The sequence below is a fragment of the Aquarana catesbeiana genome, linkage group LG01 (assembly GCF_042186555.1).
Source record: "Aquarana catesbeiana isolate 2022-GZ linkage group LG01, ASM4218655v1, whole genome shotgun sequence".
In the NCBI taxonomy this organism is placed as follows: domain Eukaryota; kingdom Metazoa; phylum Chordata; class Amphibia; order Anura; family Ranidae; genus Aquarana; species Aquarana catesbeiana.
Genome location: NC_133324.1, coordinates 407,865,665 through 407,890,975, shown reverse-complemented (window position 1 = coordinate 407,890,975; position 25,311 = coordinate 407,865,665). Strand labels below are relative to the sequence as shown.

Here is a 25,311-nt window from a genome sequence, read left to right as displayed (position 1 = left end):
GAGGCACACAGGGTGCCTCCATCCCGGATTCACACCATCGCTATCTGTGGCACGTAAGCACTCAGGGTTGACGAGATAGTAAGACAAGACAAGACTTACCCTTACATTAGAATTAATTTTTACTATACTCTATGTTATATTTTTCTATAGATACCGACTACATCCGCCCCTAATGAAGTGTTTTTACACAGAAACGCGTCGGGCTCTGAGGATGTAGCTATGTGCGTTATCAAGATATATATCTGGATACATCATCAATTTTTTATCCATTGAATTACCTATCATGCTGCCTTTTGATATGTGTATTGACCATACCATATACCATTGCTATGTGCTGGCCATGTATATATTTATGAATATGATGGATTTAGGATTATGATGGTATTGTTATGCATATGCACCAATATGGTAACATTCATTTATTGACCTTTTTATATGAATTATACCACGGTCATGTATTTATATACTTTTTACTTCAACCATTAAAGTTGATTATTATCATCTACACGAGTCAACCACTTCATTCAAAGTCCCATTTTCCTTTTCTTGTTTCATTGAATCAGGGATAGAGGCACCCTGTGTGCCTCATCTAAAGTCCCAAACTTCCCATTTGCACTGCAAATGTATGGATTGAAGACCAAGTTGTGGCCTCGCAGAGCTGAGCAATGGAGGCTTGGTGACGCACTGCCCAAGAAACACTAACAGCCCTGGTGGAGTGTGCTTTAATATGAAAAGGAGGAATTTTCCTCTTTAAACCATAAGCTTGAACAATCACTTGACAAATCCATTTAGAAATGGCAGATTTCGACGCCGCATGTCCTCTTTTAGGACCGTCTGACAACACAAACAAAACATCTGTTTTATGAATCTGAGCAGTCGCTTTTAATTAGACCTTGACAGCTCTCACCACATCAAGAGAATGTAGTGACTTTTCTTCCACAGAACGAGGTTCTGGAAAAAAAAGGCAGAACAATATCCTGGTTTAAATGAAAACCTGACACAACCTTCGGTATAAAATTAGGATGAGGCCGCAATACAACCTTATCCTTATGAATAATCAAATATGGCTCTTTACAGGAAAGAGAAGCCAACTCTGATACTCTCCTTGCAGAAGATATGGCAACCATGAAAACTAGTTCCCTCGTCAAGAGGATCAAAGGAATATCTTGAATCGGTTCAAAAGGATGTTTTTGTAAAGCCGACAGGACTAAAATTAAGTCCCAAGGGTTCAGGGGTGACTTAACTGGGGGATTAATCCGCGTTACCCCCTGGATAAGGTTACGAAGCAAGTCAAGCAAGTGGTCGTTGAAAAAACACAGATAAGGCCGACACCTGGCCTTTGATAGTGCTCAAGGCCAGCTTCATTACTGATCCCATCTGTAGGAACTCAAGGATCCTACCCATGATATATTTCCTGGGCCAACCCCTGGATTCACACCAGGAGACATATGCCTTCCAGACTCTATAATATTTGATTCTGGAGGTCGGCTTCCTAGCATTAACAAAAAGGTAGAAACTACTGAAGCTGACAGCCCACGGTCCTTTAGAATGTGGGTCACAATGGCCAAACCGTTAAATTTAGCGTTTGTAAGGTAGGATGGAACACCGGACCTTGCAAGAGAAGGTCTGGCCACAGGGACAGGGTCCAAGGGTCCCCAACCACCATCCCTATTATCTCAGCAAACCAAGATCTCCTGGGCCACGCTGGAGCCAACAGAATCACCTTCTTTCCCCTCTTACTTGATCCTGCGTAGGAGACGCAGAAGCAGCAGAACAGGAGGGAACGCATAGATCAGTGAAAACTGATCCCATGGAAAGACCAAGGCATCTGTTCCATATATAGCTCATAAAAGACAAATTACCGTGCTTAACATAAACACAAGAAAAAAAGCCGCAGTTCTAAATTGTGAGGCATGCACAAATAAGCAAATCGTAAATAAGTAAATAAACTGCGCTACAAACAAGTGAAAATATATAAAAAAAAAAATATATAAAAAATATCCCTGAAGGACAAATATATGTAACAAAGTAATCTCATCGATTGTGAGGTAGAAAAAAAAAAAATCAAAAAAAGTCCCAGCAGTGAGTAAAAGTCCGAAAGAAAACCAAATGATATCAAATAAGGGTGCAATAGAGCTTAACAACTCATCAGATGACACCATGTGAGGAATCCATCACCAGAAAGAGTGCACGCTTACCAGAAGTAAGTTGTGAATCAGCTTGTAAAAGAATCAGATGTCCGTTCAATGAAAATGTCCTAATCTGACCTCACCACAAAGAGAAAGACAAACAGGATGGCTCCGTCCGGTAGGAAAATGAACAGTCAGCAGGGAGAACCCAAAAGGATGAAAAAACGGCTCTCCAGAGTGTAAATCAGTAGATAATATAATTTATTGGATTAAAAGGTTACACTTACATAAAACGCAGAATTAAAAACAAGGAAACAAAAGGTAAAATACAGCAGCCGGCCGGCCTGCAGACACCCATTCAGGACGAAGTACTCAGCGATGACGTCAGCGCGTCAACCATCCGACGTACGTTTTGTCTTAGAAAGACATTGTCTAGGGAACGGGCGACACACTGACTCATCGCTCTAAGTAGACACAAAAAAACCACGCCTCGTTGTGAAACATGAGAGGCAGCACCAAGTCTACTAATCGGAAACAGGAAATACTTGGACCGTGATAAATGAACTAACTAACAAAGATAAAGGATAAAAGATAAGAATCCATGGAATTAAGAAAGTAAAAAATGCCCAATTATGAGAGCCCATATAAAACATTAATAACATGGGACTAATCAGAATGGTATATCTAAAGGATTCCCAATCTAAATGTGGCGCTCATGAGAAGGCAGCCAGATGGATAAATATCACACTGCGCCATCTAGTGGAACATTAAAATAGGACATAAAAATTAAACCAAAATTAAATATATACCCAGATGGAATCTCAATCCGTATATGGCAACCATAATAGAGTGGGCAGATAGGGAATAATTATATATTTATATATATATATATATATATATATATATATATATATATATATATATATATATATATATATATATATATATATATATATATATATATATATATATATATATATATATATATAAAAAATAGAAATTATGGGAATGTATATATAAAGCAAACACTAATGGGGTATGCTAAGAGTGCTACTCCTAATGGTTGCCACAGTGACTGACATTCAATAAAAATTATATTTGGAAGTAAAGCTAATGGATCCTCAATCTCCAGACTAATTTAAAAGATTTAAAAGATAACAATATTGGCCAAAAATGCAATAAGGTTAAGAATTACGGGAGGGGAAAAGGCCTATATAAAAAGGGAGAAAAAAAAATGGGTATACCCGCAAAAGGTTCACACCAAGTACAAAAATAGGACAGAAATATTTACGAATTATTTATAAAAGCATTGAGGTCAACCTCCACACTGAGCCCAAAAGGGGTGTAGCATTTTAAATTTATATATCCATGCCACCTCCAATCTCGAGATCCCGCGTATTAGAGATCCACCCCTCCAATGAAGGTGTACTTATCAATCCCTAAAAAAATCGTCTTGGCAGGATCTCGATTATGAACCTCGAGATAGTGCCTAGAGACTGGATGTTTAGGAAAACCAGTGAAAATATTAGTCACATGCTCGTTCAACCTGACAGAGGGGGCGCTTGGTCCTGCCAACATACTGTAGCCCACATGGGTATTGGAGGAGGTAGATAACCCGTTCAGTGGAGCACGTAATGAACAGTTTAATCTCAAATTCTACCAAAGTGCGGGTAGAAACAAATCTGAGTTCTTCTGTGTGTACATCCACTGAGAGAGCACACCTTACACCTTCTACATTGAAAAAAAAACAGTCAGATATTCAAAGAATCCTTTCTTAATTTGAGGGGGGTCAAGGACATTAGGGGCCACTCTACCTCTAAGGGAGGGAGCTCCCTTTTAAATCACCTGTGGTTTGGCTGGAAGGACACTACCCAATATGTGATCATTCGTAAGGATATGCCAATGTCTCTTAATAAGTTTTGCCACATTTCTGTGCTGTATGGAATAGGTGGTTATAAAAGGGATAGACGGTATCCTATCTGAGTTAGGCACTTTGACTTTCAATAAATCATTCCTATCCAATGATGAAACTTCAAGTGTACTCTTAAAGGGAAACCTCAGGATAGCCCTTCTCAAGAAAGCGTTTAATCAGAGTGTATGCCTGAAGTAGAAACTCTCCGTGATCACAGCAGTTACGCCTCAGACGTATGAGTTGGCTTTTTGGCACAGATCTTAACCAGGCCTCATGATGACAACTGTCAGTGGGTATATACGAATTACAATCCGTATTCTTAAAAAAGGTAGCCGTAGTGAGCTGGCCATCATTGACCCCAATTCTCAAGTCTAAGAAGTTGATCTCAGTTTGACTGGCCTCATAATTGGAGTAAAATGCCACGTTCGTTGGCATTCAACTCACTCATAAAGGAGTCCAAATCCTCTCGGCTGCCATCCCACAAGGAGGATGTCATCTATATATCTAGCCCATAATACCACCTGGGGCCTCCTGTGGGCATAGATGACATCCTCCTCCCACAGGGCCATAAAGAGGTTCGCCAAGCTGGGGGCATATTTAGCCCCCATGGCGACCCCTTTATCCTGCCTATAAAACTGGCCCCCAAACCAAAAGTAATTCCGAGTGGCCACAAAGTGGAAAAGTTGAATAAAACAAATTTGTTCATCAAAAAGTTCAGAATCCCGCCTCAAGAAGTATTCCACTGCAAATAGCCCCACCACCCTGGGCTAAGGGTATAGTCAGCAAGCAAATTAATCACGTGAGGTGAGTCTTTGATGTGTGAGGGCATTTTAGTAACCAATGGTTGTAAGTAAAAATCTATATACCTGCCCACCCGGGATGTGATGGAATCAATGCCACTTACAATAGGGCATCCCGGGGGGGCAGGTAGGATGTTTATGAATCTTCGGTAAATAATAAAATCACCGGAGTGCGTGGGGCTTTGGGTACTAAATGTAATTTATTTAATTATAAATGTAATGTAATTTTATTTCCTGTTTCCGAGTAGGAGACTTGGTGCTGCCACTCATGTTTCACAATGAGGTATGGTTTTTTTGTGTCTTCTTAGAGCAATGAGTCAGTGCGTCGCCCGTTCCCTAGACGATGTCTTTCTAAAACGAAACGTACGTCGGATGGTTGACGCGCTGACGTCATCGCCGAGTACCTCGTCCTGAACGGGTGTCTGCAGGCCGGCCAGCTGCTGTATTTTACCTTAGTTTCCTTGTTTTTAATTCTGCGTTTTACGTAAGTGTAACCTTTAATCTAATAAACTACTGTATTTATTGTATTTATAACACTCACGTTTTCACCCTAAAAATTGGGTGCAAATAGCACACGCGTGTTATACGCCAATACTTCAATTTTAGATGCCTCAGAGGGGACAGGGAGGGGGGCGGGATGAGCGCTGTCAGATTACATACAGTGAGAATCTCCTGTTTACTTGGCGGCCTCTGTAATAGGAAGTCCCGGCTCCTGGGCCGCCATTGGACCACTGTTCTGTCTATCATAGGAGATTCTCACTGTATATAATCTTTTGGCGCTTGTCCCGTCCCCCTCCCTGTCCCCTCTAGGCTGCAAATGGGCATCGATCAGGCTGCACTGATGGCAATGCTGAGGCTGCTGCATTGATGGCAATGATGAGGCTGCTGCATTGATGTGGACTGATGAGGTCACATTGATGGCACTTGTGAGACTGCAGATGGGCATTGATGGCAATGGTGAGACTGCAGATGGGCACTGACCCTTATTTTGCTTCAAAGTTCCTTATTTAAATTTTTTTTTTTTTCCCTGAAACTTCCCTCTTAAAATTAATGTGCGTGTTATACACCTGTGTGTGTTATACGCCAATGAATACAGTATATTATGACTGATTTACACTATGGAGAGCCGTTTTTTCATTTTTTTGGGGTCCTCCCTGCTGACTGTTCATTTACCTACCGGACGGAGCCATCCTGTTTGCCTTTCTCTTTGTGGTGAGGTGGGATTAGGACATTTTCATTGAACAGACATCTGATTCTTTTACAAGCTGATTCACAGCTTGCTTCTGGTAAGCATGTAATCTTTCTGGTGGTGGATTCCTCACATGGCATCATCTGATGAGTTGTTAAGCTCTATTGCACCCTTATTGGATATTATTTGGTTTTCTTTCAGACTTTTACTCAATGCTGGGACTTTTGATTTTTTTCTACCTCACAATCAATCAATTAGATTACTTTGTTACATATATTTGTCCTTCAGGGAAATTTTTTATATATTTTTTAAATATATTTTCACTTGTTTGTAGCGCAGTTTATTGTTCACTTATTAATAGGGTAATAGTACCGTGCCAATCCCAAAGGTCAGGAGCAGCCAACACAACAATCAGACAAATTATGCAAAATTATAAAGTAAAAGTGTAGCGCTAAAATATATGAAAAATAATGTACAAGTGCCTAAAGACAATAGAGGCAACCTAAAAATAACACCTCAAAATTCAAAGGTGAATATATATTAAAGTGTATACTAATCAGCACTATGCGACTGAACTGGGGTCTCAAATCACACTAATCACCTACAGGGTAAAACGTGCAACCTCATATATAGATGTAAAAGTGCACCAATAATAATGAAAATATTTATCCAATTAGGTAAAAATGAATATATAACCATTATATTAGCAAGATGTAACATCATATGTAAATATGAAAACACACCAAAAAAAGAAAAATATGGATTAAAGAAAATATGTAGCCATTATTATAGCAAATCAAATCACTCGCACATAAAAATGTGAACAAGCAATAAATGTGAAATTGTGCAAAAAAAAAAAAAAAAAAATCAGTGTTATTAACCTGAGGACCGCCTAGGTCCTCATCCCAGCAGGAACATCTCATCTCTGCAGACCATATCCATACTGTCACTCATTACATGGCAATCTAAGCGTTTTTGACTCACCGCTCATGGCTTGCGAGTCCACCATTGCTGGTAAGAGTACCCCATCTTCTTTATTGTTTGAGATCATTGGGAAGAATACCATTTGATTACCTTCTTACCACTTTGGGCAGTTTTAGAAATAAATGAGAGATTTGGGATTACTACTATCTATATTTCTATGAACTTTTCTTGGTGTTAGCAACACGGATTTTTCATTAATTTTGAACTTTTTTTTTTATGTTAATAACACTGATTTTTTTTTTGCACAATTTCACATTTATTGCTTGTTCACATTTTTGTGAGTGATTAATTTGCTATAATAATGGCTACACTTTTACTTTATATTGTTCACTTATTTACCATCTGTTCCATATGCCATCAGATCCCTTGTCCTTGACACAAAAGTTGTCGATCTTGTTGTTGAACCTAGACGCAAACAGATCCACGTCCAGAACACCCCATTTTTGGCATATTGACAGAAAAATGTCGGGGTGAAGGGACCATTCTCCCGGGAACAATTGTTGGAGACTCAAGTAGTCCGCGCCTGCCAATTCCCCATCCCTGGAATGAAAACTGTTGATAGGCAAGTGATGTTTTCTGCACAAGACAGAATATGATTCACCTCTCTCTGGGCTGCATGACTTCTCATGCCCCTTTGGTGATTGATATAAGCCACAGCTGTGGCATTGTCGGATTGGATCCTGACAGGATAATTCCGTAGTCTGAGCGTCCAGGCCTTTTGGGTCAGGCGTACTGCCCAAATCTCTAGAATATTGATGGGCAAGGTCAACTCTGATTAGGACCACTTCCCTTGGACAGACGCTTCTTCCGGGACTGCTCCCCAGCACAAAAGGCTGGCATCTGTAGTTACTACTTTCCAGGTAACCGGTAGAAAGGATTTTTTTTTTTTAAGATTTTTGGATATTAACCACCAATTGAGGCTCTGACACACTTTGGCGGATAAACGCATAGGGAAGTCCACAGTTTGGACCTTCTTGTTCCAAGTTGACAGGATACTGTTTTGCAGCAGTCTTGAATGAAACTGCACATAAGGAACCGATTCTTTCCTGGGGCAAAAATACCCCTTTTCTGGGCTGTATCTATGATCAGCCCTAAGTACTGTAATCTCCTTGATGATTTTAAGGAGGATTTTTCTAGGTTGAGGATCCAACCAAAAGTATTCCAGGTAGCTGACTGCGGTGACCAGACTTTGGTTTAAACAGGCTACCGATTGATCTATCAAGAGTAGATCATCTAAGTAGGCTAGTATCGTTATACTTTGAGCCCTTAACCTGGCTAAAGGAGGAGCCAGGATCTTTATAAACACTTGAGGTGCAGTAGCTAGCTCGAAAAGGTAGGGCTACAAACTGGAAATGAAGATTTTCTACCTCAAAGCGTAGAAATTTCTGGTGAGCGGGGAAGAGTTTAGATCTTTGAGATCCAGAATGTCCATTTGGATTTAACCAAACCCTAACCTCTGCTCTTACATGGGGACCACCATAACCACTTTTGCCCAAAAAAAAGAAAAAAAAAAAAAATGGTCCAATGCTTGAGAGAAAGACTTTCTCTGGGTCCTTAGGAACATTTTGATCCGAGAAAAAACGAGGAGACAGGAACTCTTGGAACTCCAGCTTGTACCTTGAAGCTATTGAGGAAGTCCCCTATTCATCTTCCGGTTAGATCCTTGAGAACTGCAGAAGAATTCCCCCTAGGAAGTTTATCCTCCGCTGACATGTGTTCCCGCACTCATGCGTTTAGCTGTTTGTGTTAGCAACAATGTGCAAAGAACCGTGTATAGCACCTGGTATTCCCAGGTGGTCTCCCATACAGGTACTAACCAAGCCTGACCCTGCTTAGCCTCTGAAATCAGATGAGATCGGGCGCTTTCAGGGTGATGTGGCTGTAGGCATCTCAGCAGTTGTGTGTTTGGCTAGTTTATAAACAAGCACCTGCATGACGACCTTGTGGAGGTTCTACAATAGAAATTCACAAAGTAATTATTGCACACATAAAGCTGACAGATCCTGGGCCTGCTGAGCAGGATACATGAACACCTGTTAAACTGGCCTCACAATAATTAAGCAATTACCGTCAGCGCAGGCTGCTCAATCTCCCAGAGAAAAAAGTGTTTTTTTGGAGTTTTTTTTCTTTTTTAACAGGAATTCCAACATTTTAGCCGTTGGATGCCTAAGCATTTGAGCATTGTCTGCCGAACAAAAGCTCTTATTCACATAGGATATAGCAGCGTTAATTGCTGGTATACGCTACTTAGTGAATATCCTCCACTATAGGATAAAGTGTAAAAAACTTTTTTAGGAGGACAAATAATGTTTATCTGGGAGATCCTCTCAGATACAAAAAAGCTTTTCCAACAATAAATGGACAGGAAAAGGCATGCACAGTTTGAGGAGGCTTTAGCGAACCCAAACACTCAGTTAAGGGAGCATAAATGTGGAGCGGACCAAATAGCAAGAAATTGCACCATTAATATTAAGATTGAAACCAACTGATTTCTCCCACATTTGACACCTCAGAAGAGGAGTCATCAGCCTCACGCTCCCCTGAGGAGATTTGTCTTCTCCTGCCCCTAGTTCCTCAGTTTGAAGGTCCTGGGCAATGGAAGAGAACCTGCGCACTTAAAGTCGCTAAACTTTTTTTTTTTTTTTTTTTTTTTCAAAACCCATCATGGCTGAGGGAAAAAAGATCTTTTGGTAAAATACACAGGGGCTGCAGTGTTGAAAACAGTTGCCAACATTTCATGGCCCCGATGCTCATTCTGACCAGCCACTCACTCTCAGGGGAGGATGCCATTTGTAGAGATGAGTAAGCTTTCCAGAGCTTGAGGGGGACCCTTTTAGCTCTATTTTGGGGGTGTTTTAACCCCCTTCTGACCTTAGCCCGATGCACAAAGCAGAGGTACTATCAGAAGAAACCGCATCCACTGCTTGAGCAATAGTCCAGCCACTGCCGCTGCTATTAATGCTCAGCCTCATGCAAATAGTAAATGTGTTAAGCAGGAAATGCCTGTGTCACCAACCTCTTTCATGCTCCCTTTGCTCTCAAGTCTCTGCGACAATTTTGCAGCCAGCACAAATTGATTTATTTTTTTTGGTAAAAACACACTCCCGCGTTGGAGGACGCCAATGCCGTGCTAAGCCTCGCCCCTACCTCGCATCGCGCCCCCCCCCCCCATATCTTTCAAAAAGAGTTTTCCCCCCCGACGGGATCGGCTTGTGACTGAGGTAGGAATGGCATGGAGGAGACCTGGAAGCCGCCCCGTGTAGGGGCTGTGAAAGAAAAACAGCATTGCCGATTGTTTTCAGTTCTCCCTTATACTCCGCCTCATGAAGAGGGGAAGAGTTCAGCCCAGGTGGGGGTGTCTGGAGGAAGCAAAAACCCCCCAAACTTACCGGAGGTCTGCCTGCTGATTGGATAAAAAGTCTGCTGCTTCTGTGACACAGCGTGATCTCTGAGCAAAGCATGAGAAGGTACGTGCTCCATACAGCCCCCAGTGGTGACACTGAAGCATAACAACATTTACTTTAAAGGAGACAATTCATAAGAAAATTTTAAAAATTTCTTACCTTTCCCGCCGCTGGGTTTTTTGTAGTAAACCAACAGACCCAATATTCACCCTTCACGGTGGGTTCCGTTAAACCTTCAGGAGCTGGGGATCCTCGAGGAAACCCACAATCCTGGACCTGCAATAGCACCACCGGCAGTAAACTTTAAGGCCTTAATACAAAAAAGTACTGGATTCCGGGGTCCAGCTCTCAAAAGAGAAGCATTCACAGGCAAAAACCTTGTTTCTTCGGACACGAGGCCCGAGCACCATTCAATTAGGCCAGAAAGACACCTTGAATGGATCCGTCTGCATAGCTAGCCCCAGCAAAGTTTTCTCCAGAGGAGCTCAGCACATCTTTACTCCGTGACCAACACCTAGACACTGGCGAAAAAACGGAGGTACTCCCAGTAGTGGGAGGGGTTATATAGGGAGTGCACTTTTTTGTCTTAGGGCGTGCCAGTGTCCATCATCTCAAAAATGGGAACAATCAGCGCAAACTAAAATATATATAAAAGATAAACGCAAGCTGAACACTTTAGGTTTTCACCAAGCCCATAAATTAAACTAAAAAACTAAATTTAAGTGCAGCGCAAATACTTATAGATAAAGTCCATATATTAAAAGAGAAATCCTTTGTGGTAAAGCCAATCCTATGTGGAACAGCGATCCTCTCCACTCACACACATGTAGAATGCTTACCAGATAGGATGGACCTCTTAAATTACAGGAGGTCATATGAGCATTGGTCCCATACAAACTGGGTGGACACGGCACGGCCCCTCTGGCTATCCTCAATGGTTACCGGCAGACACCTCTGCAGTGCAGCAGTGTAACAGGCAAGCTTCTAGTGCAATTCAGAATGCAGCAGTCATCCAAGAAAAAAAGAGGAAAAAACCTAAGAGCGGTCCGTTTATTGAAAAAGTATAAAACCACTGTTTAAAACACGCGCTGATACAGCGCTATAGAAAAGATGTATGTACAAGGCTGAAGAACAGACTGTTCGCGTCCGAACAGCTCTGAGATGGCAGCGGGTGACGTCAGAGCAAAAAACTCCGCCCCCGTATGCGGCGTTAGGTCCACAGGACTTCATCAGCGAGGACCCTTGAGGATAGCCAGAGGGGCCGTGCCGTGTCCACCCAGTTTGTATGGGACCCATGCTTGTATGACCTCCTGTAATTTAAGAGGTCCATCCTATCTGGTAAGCATTTTACATGTGTGTGAGTGGAGAGGATCGCTGTTCCACATAGGATTGGCTTTACCACAAAGGATTTCTCTTTTAATATATGGACTTTATTTATCTAATTAGTATTTGCGCTGCACTTAAATTTTGTTTTTTAGTGTCAGTCATCTGAAGGTGGCCTATAGCCGCCCACATAGTAACTACTATGGCTCTGTGTCCCCTGATGTATGAAAAGAAAGACACTTTGAATGGATCCGGTTGCATGGCTTGCCCCAGTAAGGAATATTCCAGCGGAGCTCAGCATAGCACATCTTTACTCGTGACCAACACCTACGACACTGGTGAAAAAACTGAGGTACTCCCGGTAAGGGGAGGGGTTATATGGGGAATTGAACTTCCTGTTTAGGGTGTGCCAGTGTACATCACCTGAAGGTGCCATATAACCTATACAGTTATTACTGTGGCCCTGTGTCCCGTGATGTACGATAAAGAAACATACAATTTATTTTAGATGGACCGGTGAGGGAAAGGATTGGAGAAGGGAAACTGAATATAGACCAGCAAGGGGACTGATAGTAAAGGTTGGAAGTGACCATTAAAAACATTGTACATATGAGAAGGGGGGGAACACTTACTGTACATACAAGTTTAAATATGACAGTATATATAAAAACATATACTTATAAGTATACTATATACAGGACAATCACCTGAACTATTAGGCAAAAATGATAAGGGTGTTAATTTCTTATTTTCTCATTGAAACCCATGAGAAATAATTTGTTTCGCAAGAAAAAAGAAGAAAAAAAAAAAAAAAGAATCCAAATTGCACAACTTTTTTAAACTTTCTGTAGCAGATCCAACTTTAACCCTTTCCTACTTTTTGCACTAGTTGGATTCACCCTGATCCTTTCAAGGTGCTGCAGGATCGGTTATCTACCCCGATGGACTACATCCATCTCTTGGACTCTTGTATTTAAGAGATTGTATAATCAACTACCGGTAAATATGCTACTTCACAATTGTTTTTTAGGTTTTATCAGGGAGTCTGCACAAATAGGGCCACAATGGCACTATCTTTATAAAATAGAAAGTGCAGCGCTGGGCATATGACAAATTTATGTAAAATGATGATAAATTAATAAATCAAATGACAGTGAATAGCTTCCAATCATTAACAGATCAACAAATATATATCAATTAAGTGCTCAAAATATTTGCAAGGAAAACAAATATTAATTCATTTGATCAAAGTGAAAGTGAAATAAAGTCCAAAAATTTTGATATGTTTGGTATTCGATGCAAGACCCAGGGTCAATATTCCACCGCTAGTGCTGCCCGCCACCTGGTGAAGAAGTAATGGAGGTACCCCTGATGACGTCAGTTGTGATGAAACAGCCGTAGGGTCACAACGCAAACACGCATCGCGCATGCGCGATTTCATTTTAAACGGCGGTGTTGTCTTTTTTCTTGCATCTCTGCTAAGAACCACTTGTTCATGTTTTTAACTTTGAATAAACCAGCCAAAGATTTTCTACACTAGTGGAGTCTCTTTTACTCTTTTGGCACTCATGGCTCACCTTTGCTGGATTCATGGATGCAATCATTAACTGCTCTTTGTGAAGCCATCCTGGGACTACACCTTGTGAAGTGTTTCAAGTTGTTGCTAACCAGTTCTCCATGAAGGAGGTTGGTGTTTTTCTCAGCAGTATCTCCCGGAGCATACCCTCTGTGATCTACATCTTTCTACTAAGCCTGTTTTGACCCCCCTGAATAAGGTCGGTCGCAGGCTTTCCGGTAAGCCTCCATTACTTCTTTACCAGGTGGCGGGCAGCACTAGCGGTGGAATATTGACCCTGGGTCTTGCATTGAATACCAAACATATCAAAATTTTTGGACTTTATTTCACTTTCATCAAATGAATTAATATTTATTTTCCTTGCAAATATTTTGAGCACTTAATTGACATATATTTGTTGATCTGTTATTAATGGTTGGAAGCTATTCACTGTTTGTCATTTGATTTATTAATTTATCATCATTTACATAAATTTATGTCATATGTCCAGCACTGCACTTTCTATTTTAGAACTATCCTCTGTGCCCTCATATCGGGGTTATTGTGTTCAGCAGCAGGACTCCTCTTACGTTTTTATATATAGTTCACGCACCTAGCGCAATTCTTTTCCTTTATTTTGAATGGCACTATCTTGCCAACAATGTAAAGTTTGAATCCTCAGCATTCATGCTAGGGAGGAAAAATAGGATTTTTTAAAACAGCTTACCTGTAAAATCCTTTTCTTTCGAAGGACATCACGGGACACAGAGCCACAGTAATTACTGATGGGTTATATAGGTATCACTGGTGATTGGACACTGGCACACCCTATCAGGAAGTTCAACCCCCTATATAATCCCTCCCCCTTGCAGGGATACCTCAGTTTTGTAGCCAAGCAATATAGTGTATTAGAAGAGGGGCGGGACCTCTGTGTCCCGTGATGTCCTTCGAAAGAAAAGGATTTTACAGGTAAGCTGTTTTAAAAAATCCTATTTTCTTTCTCGAACATCACGGGACACAGAGCCACAGTAATTACTGATGGGATGTCCCAGAGCAATGCTACCTGAGGGGGGGGAACCACGACCAAGTAGGGTGCAATCAGAACTGAGGACCCTGTACCGCTGCCTGCAGCACACTACGCCCAAAGGCGATATCCTCATGCCTTCTCACATCCACCTGATAGAATCTGGTGAATGTATGAACTGAAGACCAGGTTGCGGCCTTGCAGATTTGAGCCATAGAGGCCCAGTGATGCACTGCCCAAGAAGCACCAATAGCCCTTGTGGAATGTGCCCTGATCTGAAACAGAGGAATCTTCTGTTTCAAACCGTAAGCTTGAATGATCAACTGTCGAATCCATTTAGAAATGGTAGCTTTTGACGCTGCCTGTCCTCTATTGGGACCCTCTGGCAGCACAAACAAAACATCCGTCTTGCGGATCTGAGTAGTTGCCCCTAGATAGGCCTTAACTGCTCTTACTACATCCAACGAATGTAGAGATCTCTCTTCCGGAGAACAGGGATCTGGAAAAAAGGAAGGTAGAACAATGTCTTGGTTTAAATGAAAATCAGAAACCACCTTCGGTAAAAAACTAGGATGAGGGCGTAGTACCACTCTATCCTTGTGTATAATCAAATAAGGCTCCTTACAGGAAAGAGCTGCTAATTCTGATACTCTTCTAGCAGAAGAGATGGCCACCAGAAAAATTAATTTCCTTGTCAACAAGACCAAAGGAATCTGACTTATTGGTTCAAAAGGCTGTTTCTGTAACACAGCCAGGACCAAATTCAAGTCCCAGGGGTTTAGGGGCGCTTTAACCGGAGGATTAAGACGCATCACCCCCTGCATAAAGTTTCGGACCAAAGAATGCGAAGCAAGTGGCCGCTGAAATAATACTGATAAAGCAGAGACCTGGCCCTTGATGGTACTCAAGGCCAGCTTCATCTCTAATCCCATCTGTAGAAAATCAAGGATTCTACCTATGACATATTTCCTGGGATGCCAACCTCTGGATTCACACCAGGTTATATAAGCCTTCCAGACTCTATGATAAATCATCCTGGAAGCTGGCTTCCTTGCATTAATCAAGGTAGATATGACAGGACTTGAGAGCCCACGACTCTTCAGAACGTGGGTCTCAATAGCCAAACCGTCAAATTTAGCGTTTGTAAGGCAGGATGGAACACTGGACCCTGAGATAACAGGTCTGGGCGTACCGGTAGGGTCCACGGGGAACCCACCATCATCCTTACTATTTCTGCATACCAAGTCCTTCTGGGCCAAGCGGGGGCCACCAGAAGTACCGACTTCCTTTCCTGCCTGATCCTGCGAAGGAGTCGTGGTAGTAGCAGAATAGGCGGGAATGCGTAAATCAGTGAGAACCGATGCCACGGAATCACAAACGCATCCGTCCCGCATGCAAGAGGATCTTTTGTCCTTGCCACAAATCTGTCTATCTTTTTGTTGAATCGGGATGCAAAGAGATCTACATCTGGAACCCCCCATCTTTGGCATATGGCCCAAAAGACATCGGGATGCAGAGACCATTCCCCTGGAAGTAACTGCTGGCGACTTAGATAGTCCGCCTGCCAATTCTCTATTCCCGGGATGAAAACTGCCGATATGCATGGCACATGCATCTCTGCCCAGACTAAGATCTGGTTCACCTCTTTTTGAGCAGCTCGGCTCCGGGTGCCTCCCTGATGATTGACATAAGCCACTGCTGTGGCATTGTCGGACTGGATCCTGACCGGACAACCCTGTAGCCTGATAGTCCAGGCTTTTAGAGCTAGATGTATCGCCCGGATCTCCAGAATGTTGATGGGTAAGGTCCTCTCTGTCTTGGACCATACCCCTTGGACCGCAGCCTGTTCCAGTACTGCTCCCCAACCTGACAGACTGGCATCTGTTGTTACCACCGTCCAGGTAACCGGTAGAAAGGATTTCCCCTTCTGCAGGTTTTGGGGTATGAGCTACCAATTGAGGCTCTGACGCACCGCATGCGACAGGTGCATCGGAAAGTCTAATGCCTGAACCTTCTTGTTCCAGGTCGACAGAATACTGTGTTGCAGCATTCTTGAGTGAAACTGAGCATAGGGAACTGCTTCGAATGAAGACACCATCTTCCCTAGTAGCCTCATACAAAGGCGGACTGAGGGACCCTTCTTGGTCCTTACTGTCAGAATCAGCTCTCTCAAAGCAGTGATCTTTGCCTGGGGTAGAAATATTTTCTCCTGGCTTGTATCTATAATCAGACCTAAATACTCCAGTCTTCTTACTGGTTTTAGGAAAGACTTTTCTAAGTTGAGGATCCAACCCAGGTGTTCTAGATACCTGACCGTGGTCCTCAAGTTTCCATTCAAAGAGGCTACCGACCGGTCTATCAAGAACACTCGAGGTGCAGTGGCTATCCCAAAAGGCAGAGCCACAAACTGGAAATGGCGCCCTCCTACCTCGAAGCGCAGAAACTTCTGATGAGCAGGAAAAATGGGCACATGCAGATATGCATCTCTGATGTCTATTGATGCCAAAAATTCTCCTCCCTGCAGGGTGGGAACTACTGTTCGAATTGATTCCATGCGGAAGGATTGAATCCTTAGGAATCGGTTCAGATCCCTTAAGTCCAAAATGGGCCTGACATCCCCATTTGGCTTTTGGACCGTAAAAAGGTTGGAATAGAAGCCCAATCCCTGGTCCTTTGCATAATGACCTCCTGCGACAAAAGTCGCTCTAACGCTAGAAGGAGCGACTGCTTCTTCTCTGGGTCTCTGGGAACATTTGATCTGAGGAACCGAGGAGAAGGGAATTCCTGAAACTCCAGCTTGTACCCTAAGGTTACCGTGGAGACTACCCATCTGTCCTGGAAGTCCTCGTGCCAGAGCTCTGAGAACTGTCGCAGTCTTCCCCCCACTCGAGTGAGCGGGGGTGCCCCCTCATGCAGAGGTCTTAGTGTTTTGCCTAGTAGGCTTCTTTCCCCAGGACTTCTTTTGTCCCTGGGGTTGACTCTTGTCTCTGGACCCCGATGGAGGCGGCCGTCGAGACTGCCTGGAGGCTGAAGCCCCCGGCGCTGGGGAAAGAGTCCGTTTGAAAGAGGGACGCTTACTCTTCTTCTTGACAGGTAAGAGAGTGCTTTTCCCACAAGAGATTCTCTTGATATAGTTATCCAAGTCCTCTCCAAACAACCTTGCACCACGAAATGGAAACCCAGCCAGTAGCTTCTTACATGGTGCTTCGGCTGACCAATTTTTCAACCATAGGATTCTACGTATATGCACCAACCCCAGTGAAAGACGGGAGGTTTGCACGATAGAATCTCTAATGGCTTCAACCACAAAGCATAAGGCCGCTGGAAGGTTAGCAAACCCCTGGGCCTGCTGTTCAGGTAATACTTTGATGACCTGCTTAACATGGTCTCTTAAGTATTGACAGACTCCAATCGCTGCTACTGCAGGTTGGGCCACTGATCCTGCTAAGGAGAAAACATCCTTCAATAGGGATTCCATCCTTTTATCTACAGGATCCCTGAGCATCTGAGCATTGTCTACAGGACAAGTCAGGCTATTATTTACGGAGGAAATGGCGGCATCAATAGCCGGTATTCCCCACATTTTAATAAACTTTTCTTCCATCGGATAAAGTGTTGAAAACTTTCTCGGCGGAAAAACGTTTGTCTGGGTGATCCCACTCAGAATAAATAAGCTTTTCAAGTAAAGTATGAACAGGAAAAGCATGTGCTGCTTGGAAAGGTTTCAGTGACCCCAAAGCAGAAGAGGATTCTTTAGCAGTTTCAGGTATGGGCAACTTAAATGTGGAGCGGACCAATCCAGTGAGGATCTGCACTAAGACTTTCTCCTCTTGGGAAGTCGCAGAGGGTCCCTCTCCACCTGAATCCTCCGAAGAGGAATCATCCATCCCATCCCGATCCTCTGAAAGGGATTCATCTCCTTTATCCCAGAGCTCCTCTGTCTGAGGGTCTTGGGGAACAGAGGAAAGCCTAGTGCGTTTTCTTCCACTGAGTGAAGACGTAATCACGGCCATTAATCTTTCCTCTAGACCAGGGTTCTCAAACTGGTGGCCCTCCAGCTGTTGTGAAACTACAAGTCCCATGAGGCATTGCAAGGCTGACAGTTACAAACATGACTCCCACAGGCAGAGGCATGATGGGACTTGTAGTTTTGCAACAGCTGGAGGGCCGCCAGTTTGAGACCCCTGCTCTAGACCATTAATGGTTGAGGAAAAAAACCTCTTGTGTAATATATACAGGGGCTGAAGTGCCAGAAGCAGGTGTAGCCCCTGACCCCGATGGCTCTCCCTGGCTAGCCGTCCCTGGCCCATCTTTAGGGGGGAGGATGCTGCCGACAGGGGGCCCTCAGAACCTGAACGAGATCCCCTAGTGTCTCTGGTTCCTGGGGTGCTTGAACCTCTTCTACCCATAGTGCAAAGCAACAAGGTGTGAGGTATACAAATGAACACTGCCCGCGGAGCGATGTAGTCTGGCTAAAAGCCTTGCTACCCAATGCTCAGTCTGGTGTTACTTCAGTAAATGCTGCCTAGGAGAATGCCTGTGTCCCACCTTACATGCGACCGTCAGCTCTGTGTCTCTCAGAAGGCTGAGTGCACCTGTACAGAGTGCCTTTAATAGCCTGCAGCTGGCCTGAGTGGGAGTCTAAACACTCTGTGCTGACATCCCGCCCCCTCCTCTACCGCCCCCCCCCCCTCGAGTTTTGAAAAAAACGAGCGCTTCCCGCACTGCCGACTCTCCTGTCATGCTTCTGGAGAAAAGGCTGGGGATGGAGGGGGGGGGGGGGGGGAGGGAGACTGGTAACAAGATCGGCCTGAACGGCTATCTTCAGAGATGGTGGCCATTAGGCCGCAGAGCCCGGGTGGTATAACCACTTTCTAGACCCCTGTGGCCCCTCTCTAGCCTGGGGGGAACATTCAAACATGAGAAATCCCCCTTTCCACCTTACCTGCTTGCAGCCTGCTTTGAGATGCTGGGACATAATCAGCACTGAACACCTGAGACAGTCAGTCAGCATGTGTAGGTTTGTGCTCTTGGCAGCCCCCGGTGGTCACAATAGGCATAGCATGCATTTACCTTAAAGGAGAAAAGCCACTAGAACTCAAAAATTCTGTGGAATCTCCTCTTACCTTATCCAGCCGCAGGGTGCTGTTTACACAGACCCAATCTTCACCTCTCACGGTGGGCTCCGTTTGAAAAAACCGTCAGAGACTGGGGCCCCCATCAGTAGGGGGATCCAACAGTTCTGGGACCGTAAAGCACCTCGCCAGAAATTAGGAAGTTTAAAGCCATTTTCTGATCTGTGGGGTCCAGCTTTCTAAAAAGAGAAGCATTACGGGTAAAACCTTGTTTCTTCGGACACGAGGCCCGGGTACCATTCAATTCGGCCTTGAAAAGACACTTTGAATGGATCCAGTTCGCCTGGCTTGCCCCAGTATAGGATCTTAGGATATTCCCTTTGGAGCTCAGCACAGGACATCTTTACACGTCCATCACCTAAGACACTGGCGTAAAAACTGAGGTATCCCTGCAAGGGGGAGGGATTATATAGGGGGTTGAACTTCCTGATAGGGTGTGCCAGTGTCCAATCACCAGTGATACCTGTATAACCCATCAGTAATTACTGTGGCTCTGTGTCCCGTGATGTTCGAGAAAGAAATATGTACTAACGCTAACAAGTTACTTGCTTGCCATTTTATGGATGTGTAACCGAAAGCTAACCACAGATATTACAGTTTGATTATACAATCTCCTTTAGATCTGCCAACAAATATTTGGGGTGGAGGACCAATATATAAAATTAAACAAAAAAAATGCTTAGATGTAGCCTCTTGCTACACAGTTGCTAGTAAATCTAAAAACCAATTGTACAGTACAGACATCATATACTGTAAACAGATCATAACATATGTGGCAAGTATTAGACATCTCACCTAGTCATGTGTTATCCTCTGTACCAATGGAAAACATTTATAATTCCCTAAAGGTACAACATTACCATCTTAGTCTCGGTAATATCCTATATGCATTACCTTTGCCAACCCAGATCGGTGAGCACCTTTAGATTCCATATATACTAAATATTTGTTGAAATCTTTGAATTCTTCCATGGTGGGTCGGAAAGTCATAATTTTGCAAGCAGGATTCTGCTCCTCAGAGTCTTTTGCAGCCATTTTCAATATCCGGGGATACACTGGAAAAGATTAATTAAAATACATGATGTATACATACATTTGAAAGAAAAAACTATATTTTGCAATAAATATTGCTAATGGATAAAAAAAACCCTTAAGCTTCATTCACACTGGTACTGCCAAACTTGCGTTTAAATGCAATTAGATCAGCGCTTCCCAATCTTTTTTCAGTCAAGGCACCCTTTAAAATGAGGCACCCCATTCTAAAATGTAAAAAACAAATAGTTTTACATAACACAGCTATACACACACACACAGAACACCCAACATTAGAGATGATTTGCTTAAATAAAAGTGCAGCACTAGGGCAAAAAAATGCAATTCATGCGATTCACACAACACATGTGATGTGCATACATCCAAAAATGGTAAAAGTGCAATTGTGCAATTATTGGTACAGTTTGAAATTAAATAAATCATAACATTTGTGGAATGTAATATCACAAGTGCAAACAAAAAGTAAAGTTCATATGCAGCTGATTTTCATCAGGAGTAACAGAAGAGATGTCCTGACCTCTCTCCCCAGTAGCCTCAGAAGATGCACACCAGGAACTTCACAGCTGATCAGGGCATGGCGTTTTAGAAAAGCCACAGAGCCGGAGTATATAGAGAGACACAAAAAGTCTCCACATAGTATAATATCGCCTCCTCTTTGCAGTTTACTAGCAGCAGTGCATATACAGAGGATAGCAAAAGTTCAAGCTGAGAGCATGTCTCAATCCAAACACTTCCTTAAAATCTAGACAACGATAGCATATGCGCAGGAGCGTGTGTACATGTTCGCCCCGACAATCGTTTTGTCATAAATGATATCATCAGGGGTACGTACACACAGCTCTACCTGCACTATAAATTGGCAGCCGACTTGGCTCCAATTGGCAGACAAGGGAGCACAGCCATTGGTCAAAAAAAGTACAATTGGTAGTAGACAGGACTCAGCCTATCATAGGTGAAGTGACCAATGCAGTCATTGGTGAAATGTGTCCATCATCCTGGATGAACAGATCTTTGTAGACAGCAATAGAAGAGGCGCTGGAATACACTGCGCCATCTTGTGGAGCAAAATATAACCTCGCATGAATGAAATTAAATCAAATATTGCTGTCATTGGTTAAAAGATATGTCCATCAATCAAGATGAACCGATCCTTTTATAGACAGCAGTACAAGAGGCACTAGAATAGACAGCACCATCATGTGGGTCAAAATCAAACCTTACATAAATAAAATGTATACAATCACGTAGGCTCAAAAAAAAAAAAAAAAAGTATTAAAAAAATTAAAAAACAATGCATGTAAAACATACATAAAAATAATAGGATTTTTGACTTACCGTAAAATCCGTTTCTCCGAGTTCATTGACAGACACATCGCTTCCTTATTCAGAATCATAGGGTTACAATGCCCCCTACAGGAGTGTCCCAGGTGATATACACCCCCCCCCCCCTGCTACAGGCCTTCAGTTTTGTCCCAAGCAGTGTCAGAAGCATTAAACTCCATAGAGGAGTGGGTGCTGTGTCTGTCAATGAACCCAGAGAAACGGATTTTACGGAAATTAAAAAATCCTATTTTATCATTCGTTCATTGACAGACACAACGCTTCCTTATTCAGAACCATAGGGATGATCCAAAGCAGTGCCAAACATGAGGGGTGGGGCAGCCAACAAAAAAACAGGCCAGCCAGACAACCTGGAGCTCAACGAGAACAACTGGAGCCCAACCTGAACAGCAAGAAAACCCTTTCATGAGGGAAAAACCCTCTAGACCGCAGCCTGCAGAACCTTGCGGCCAAAAGAGGAATCCGCAGATGCCAGCACATCCACTTTGTAAAATTTTGTGAAAGTGTGCACTGACGACCAGGCGGCCTCTTTGCACACTTTCGTCACTGACACCTGATGACAGAAGGCCCTGGAGGCACTCAGCACCCTAGTAGAGTGCGCCTTCACTGGGAAGGGAGGAACCCGACAGAATAGGCCTGAATCAGCGCCTGTCTGACCCATCTAGAAATGGTCGCCGAAGAAGCAGACGGCCCCTTCTTTGGCCTGTCCGGGATCACGAACAGGGAGTCTGACCTCTAAAAGGACTCGGTGGCCGCCAAATACACCCCGATCGCCCGAACCACATCCAAGGTGTGTAAGGCAAATTCCCTCGGATGTTGTGGCCTGGGACACAGGGAAGGCAACACAATGTCTTCATTTAAAAATGAAAATCCGAAATATCTTTTGGAAGGAACGAAGGACAAGGACGAAGAACCGCCTTGTCCTTATGAATCACCAGCTATGGCGTGCGACAGGATAGCGCTGCCAATTCCAACTCCCTGCGAGCAGAGGTGATAGCCACCAAGAAGGCCACCTTCTGTGGCAGAGTGAACGGGGGAATTTCTCAAATATTTTCAAACGGAGGCTTCTGTAGAACCAAAAAGCACCAGATTCAAGTCTCACGGTGGCAAGGGAGACCGCACCGGTGGAACCCCATGTTACACCCCCTGAATGAAGGTACGCACCAGTGAATGCGAAGCCAGGGGGCGTTGAAAGAAAATTGCCAAAAGCAGATACCCTTGATAGTACTCAAGGCCAAATTCGTTTCAATGCCCCTCTGAAGAAATGTCAAAATCCGAGCCACCGAAAAAGGAATGTGGGTGAAACCCCACCAACTCACACCATGAAATGTAAGTTTTCCATGTCCGATAATATACCTTCCTGGAAGTAGACTTCCTAGCTTTGAGTAGTGTCGGAATCACCGATGCAAGTAAGCTTCTATCCTTCAACACCTGGCTTTCAACAGCCAGGCCATTAAAGCCAGCGATGGTAAAGCAGGGTGGAAGATCAGCCCTTGGGATAGCAGATCCTCCCTGAGAGGCAGCCACCAGGGGGCATCTGCGACAAGATGCACCAGGTCGGTGTACCAGGACGACGAGACCAGTCTGGGGCCACCAGAATGACCGGAATTCCTTCGGTCTCGATCCTGCGTAACAGCCAAGGCAGGAGCTTGAGAGGAGGAAAGGTGTAGATCAGATGATACTGACCCCACGGAGCCGCCAGAGCGTCTGAGGCATCTGCCAGAGGGTCCAGAGACCCAGATAGCCCGGAACAGCAATTACCCACTGGCGCAGCAGCACCAGAACCAGGGCCAAAACCTTGGTGAAGACACGAGGAGCGGAGGCGAGACCAAAGGGAAAACGCAGCAAACTGATAATACTCCTCTCCCAAAGCAAAGCAGAGGAACCGCTGGTTTGGTGCACATATCGGAATGTGCAGGTAGGCATCCTTGATGTTGATGGAGGCAAGAAAGTCCCCCTGATGAAGAGATGCCACCACGGAGCGAATGGACACAAAGCGGTTCAAGGCCTTGAGGTCCAGAATCGGACGGCTTTTTTGGGGATCGTAAACAGGTTTGAATAAAAACCCTGGAAACATTCCAACACCAGAACAGGGACAATCACCCCTTGAAGCAACAGGCGTTGCACTGCACCCCGGAGGGCTAACAACTGGTCCAGATACAGAAGCAGATTGGATGGAAAAAAAAAAATCTGTTAGGGGGACAAGACTGGAACTCGATCTTGTAACCAGACAGAATCACTTTGTGGACCCACATGTTTATCAGAGAGGTCCACGGGCCCGGAAACCAGTGAAGACTTCCCCCCACCGGGACTGCGAGGGCGCTCCTTCATGCCGAAGGAGCCTTATTCTGGGTTACTATGCTCTCGGTTTGCCCGACCAGGGTCACTAGCCTGGTCCGCAGTCCAACACTTCAGCCACAATACCCGCCGAAGCACTACCACTGAAAACCGACAGCTTAGAAAGCAAGGGAGCTGCATCCAAAGAGGCATCTCAGACAAACTGCAGCCCCTGAACCAGCTGGTCTGCCAATTCAGTGAAGGCAGGAGGAAACTGATCACCCTCCAGGTCACAGCGCAACAGCTTCGCCCACTCGGTCAGCGTTTGAGACACCAGGGCAATGGCCAGGACCTGCTGAAGCACAGAATCCGCAATAGTGAACATAGTACGGCTCAGAGACTCTGCCTTCCTGTCACCCGGATCTTTAAGTCTTCAACCGGAATCATGGTGGCTTTGTTCAATCGAGAGACCAGAGGATCCACCACAGGTGGAGTCGTCCATTTCTTGAGAAGACTCTCCTCAAAAGGATCATGCACAGCGAAGAACTTTGGGACTGCAAAGGGACGTTTTGGATGCTCCCATTCCTTATAGACAAACTTGTCAAAAAAGGAGGGATAAGGGAACACTTTTGCCACGCGAGACAACTTGTGAGAGCTAAACAGGGACCGGCACCTCCACCGCAGCTGAATCCTCCATTTTTAAAGTTTCCCGCACAGAGTCAATCAGTGCGTCCAGCAGCGCCTTCTCGTGCGCAGCCCCCCGGCGGCAGAAGAACCATCCTCACCGTCCAAAAAAATCTAGGAGTGTGGCCGCAGACCCCGCAGGGTGGGCCCCATCCACGGCAGCCAAATCAGATTCAGGATCTGACGAGACAGATGAAGCAGGGGAAGATGGGGGGGGGGGGGGGGGGGGAGACAAAGGACTCCAGGGCCGCCGTCAGTGCGTTAACGGATGGCTGGGACCCAGAGGGACCTACAGCCTCTGATAGGGGGTCAGGTGAGGAAACATGCCCCTGAGACTCAATAGGGGAAGAAGAGACCACCCCACACCAAGAGCGACCACTGCAAAAAGGACAACCCCCCACGCCGGTAGCGTATCGGAACACCAGGACACCGAATAGCCTGCAGCAGAGAGAGGAAGGGACTCCACCAGACTCACCAACTCAACCAGCATAGCGCTTGTTG

The 25,311-nt window shown here is 44.3% G+C and overlaps 1 protein-coding gene and 1 pseudogene across 2 annotated transcripts in view; both read right to left on the bottom strand.

Annotated features, from left to right (window-relative positions):
• Window positions 1–25,311, bottom strand: part of KDM4C (lysine demethylase 4C) — an 852,000-nt gene that overhangs the window by 775,948 nt on the left and 50,741 nt on the right. For both annotated transcript variants that reach the window (XM_073635205.1, XM_073635203.1), the window contains exon 2: window positions 20,350–20,510. In XM_073635205.1, coding sequence (XP_073491306.1) covers window positions 20,350–20,490 — 141 coding nt within the window. In that variant the 5' untranslated portion in view covers window positions 20,491–20,510. The remainder of the gene's footprint in view (window positions 1–20,349; window positions 20,511–25,311) is intronic.
• LOC141124753 (5S ribosomal RNA) lies at window positions 8,783–8,901 on the bottom strand (annotated as a pseudogene).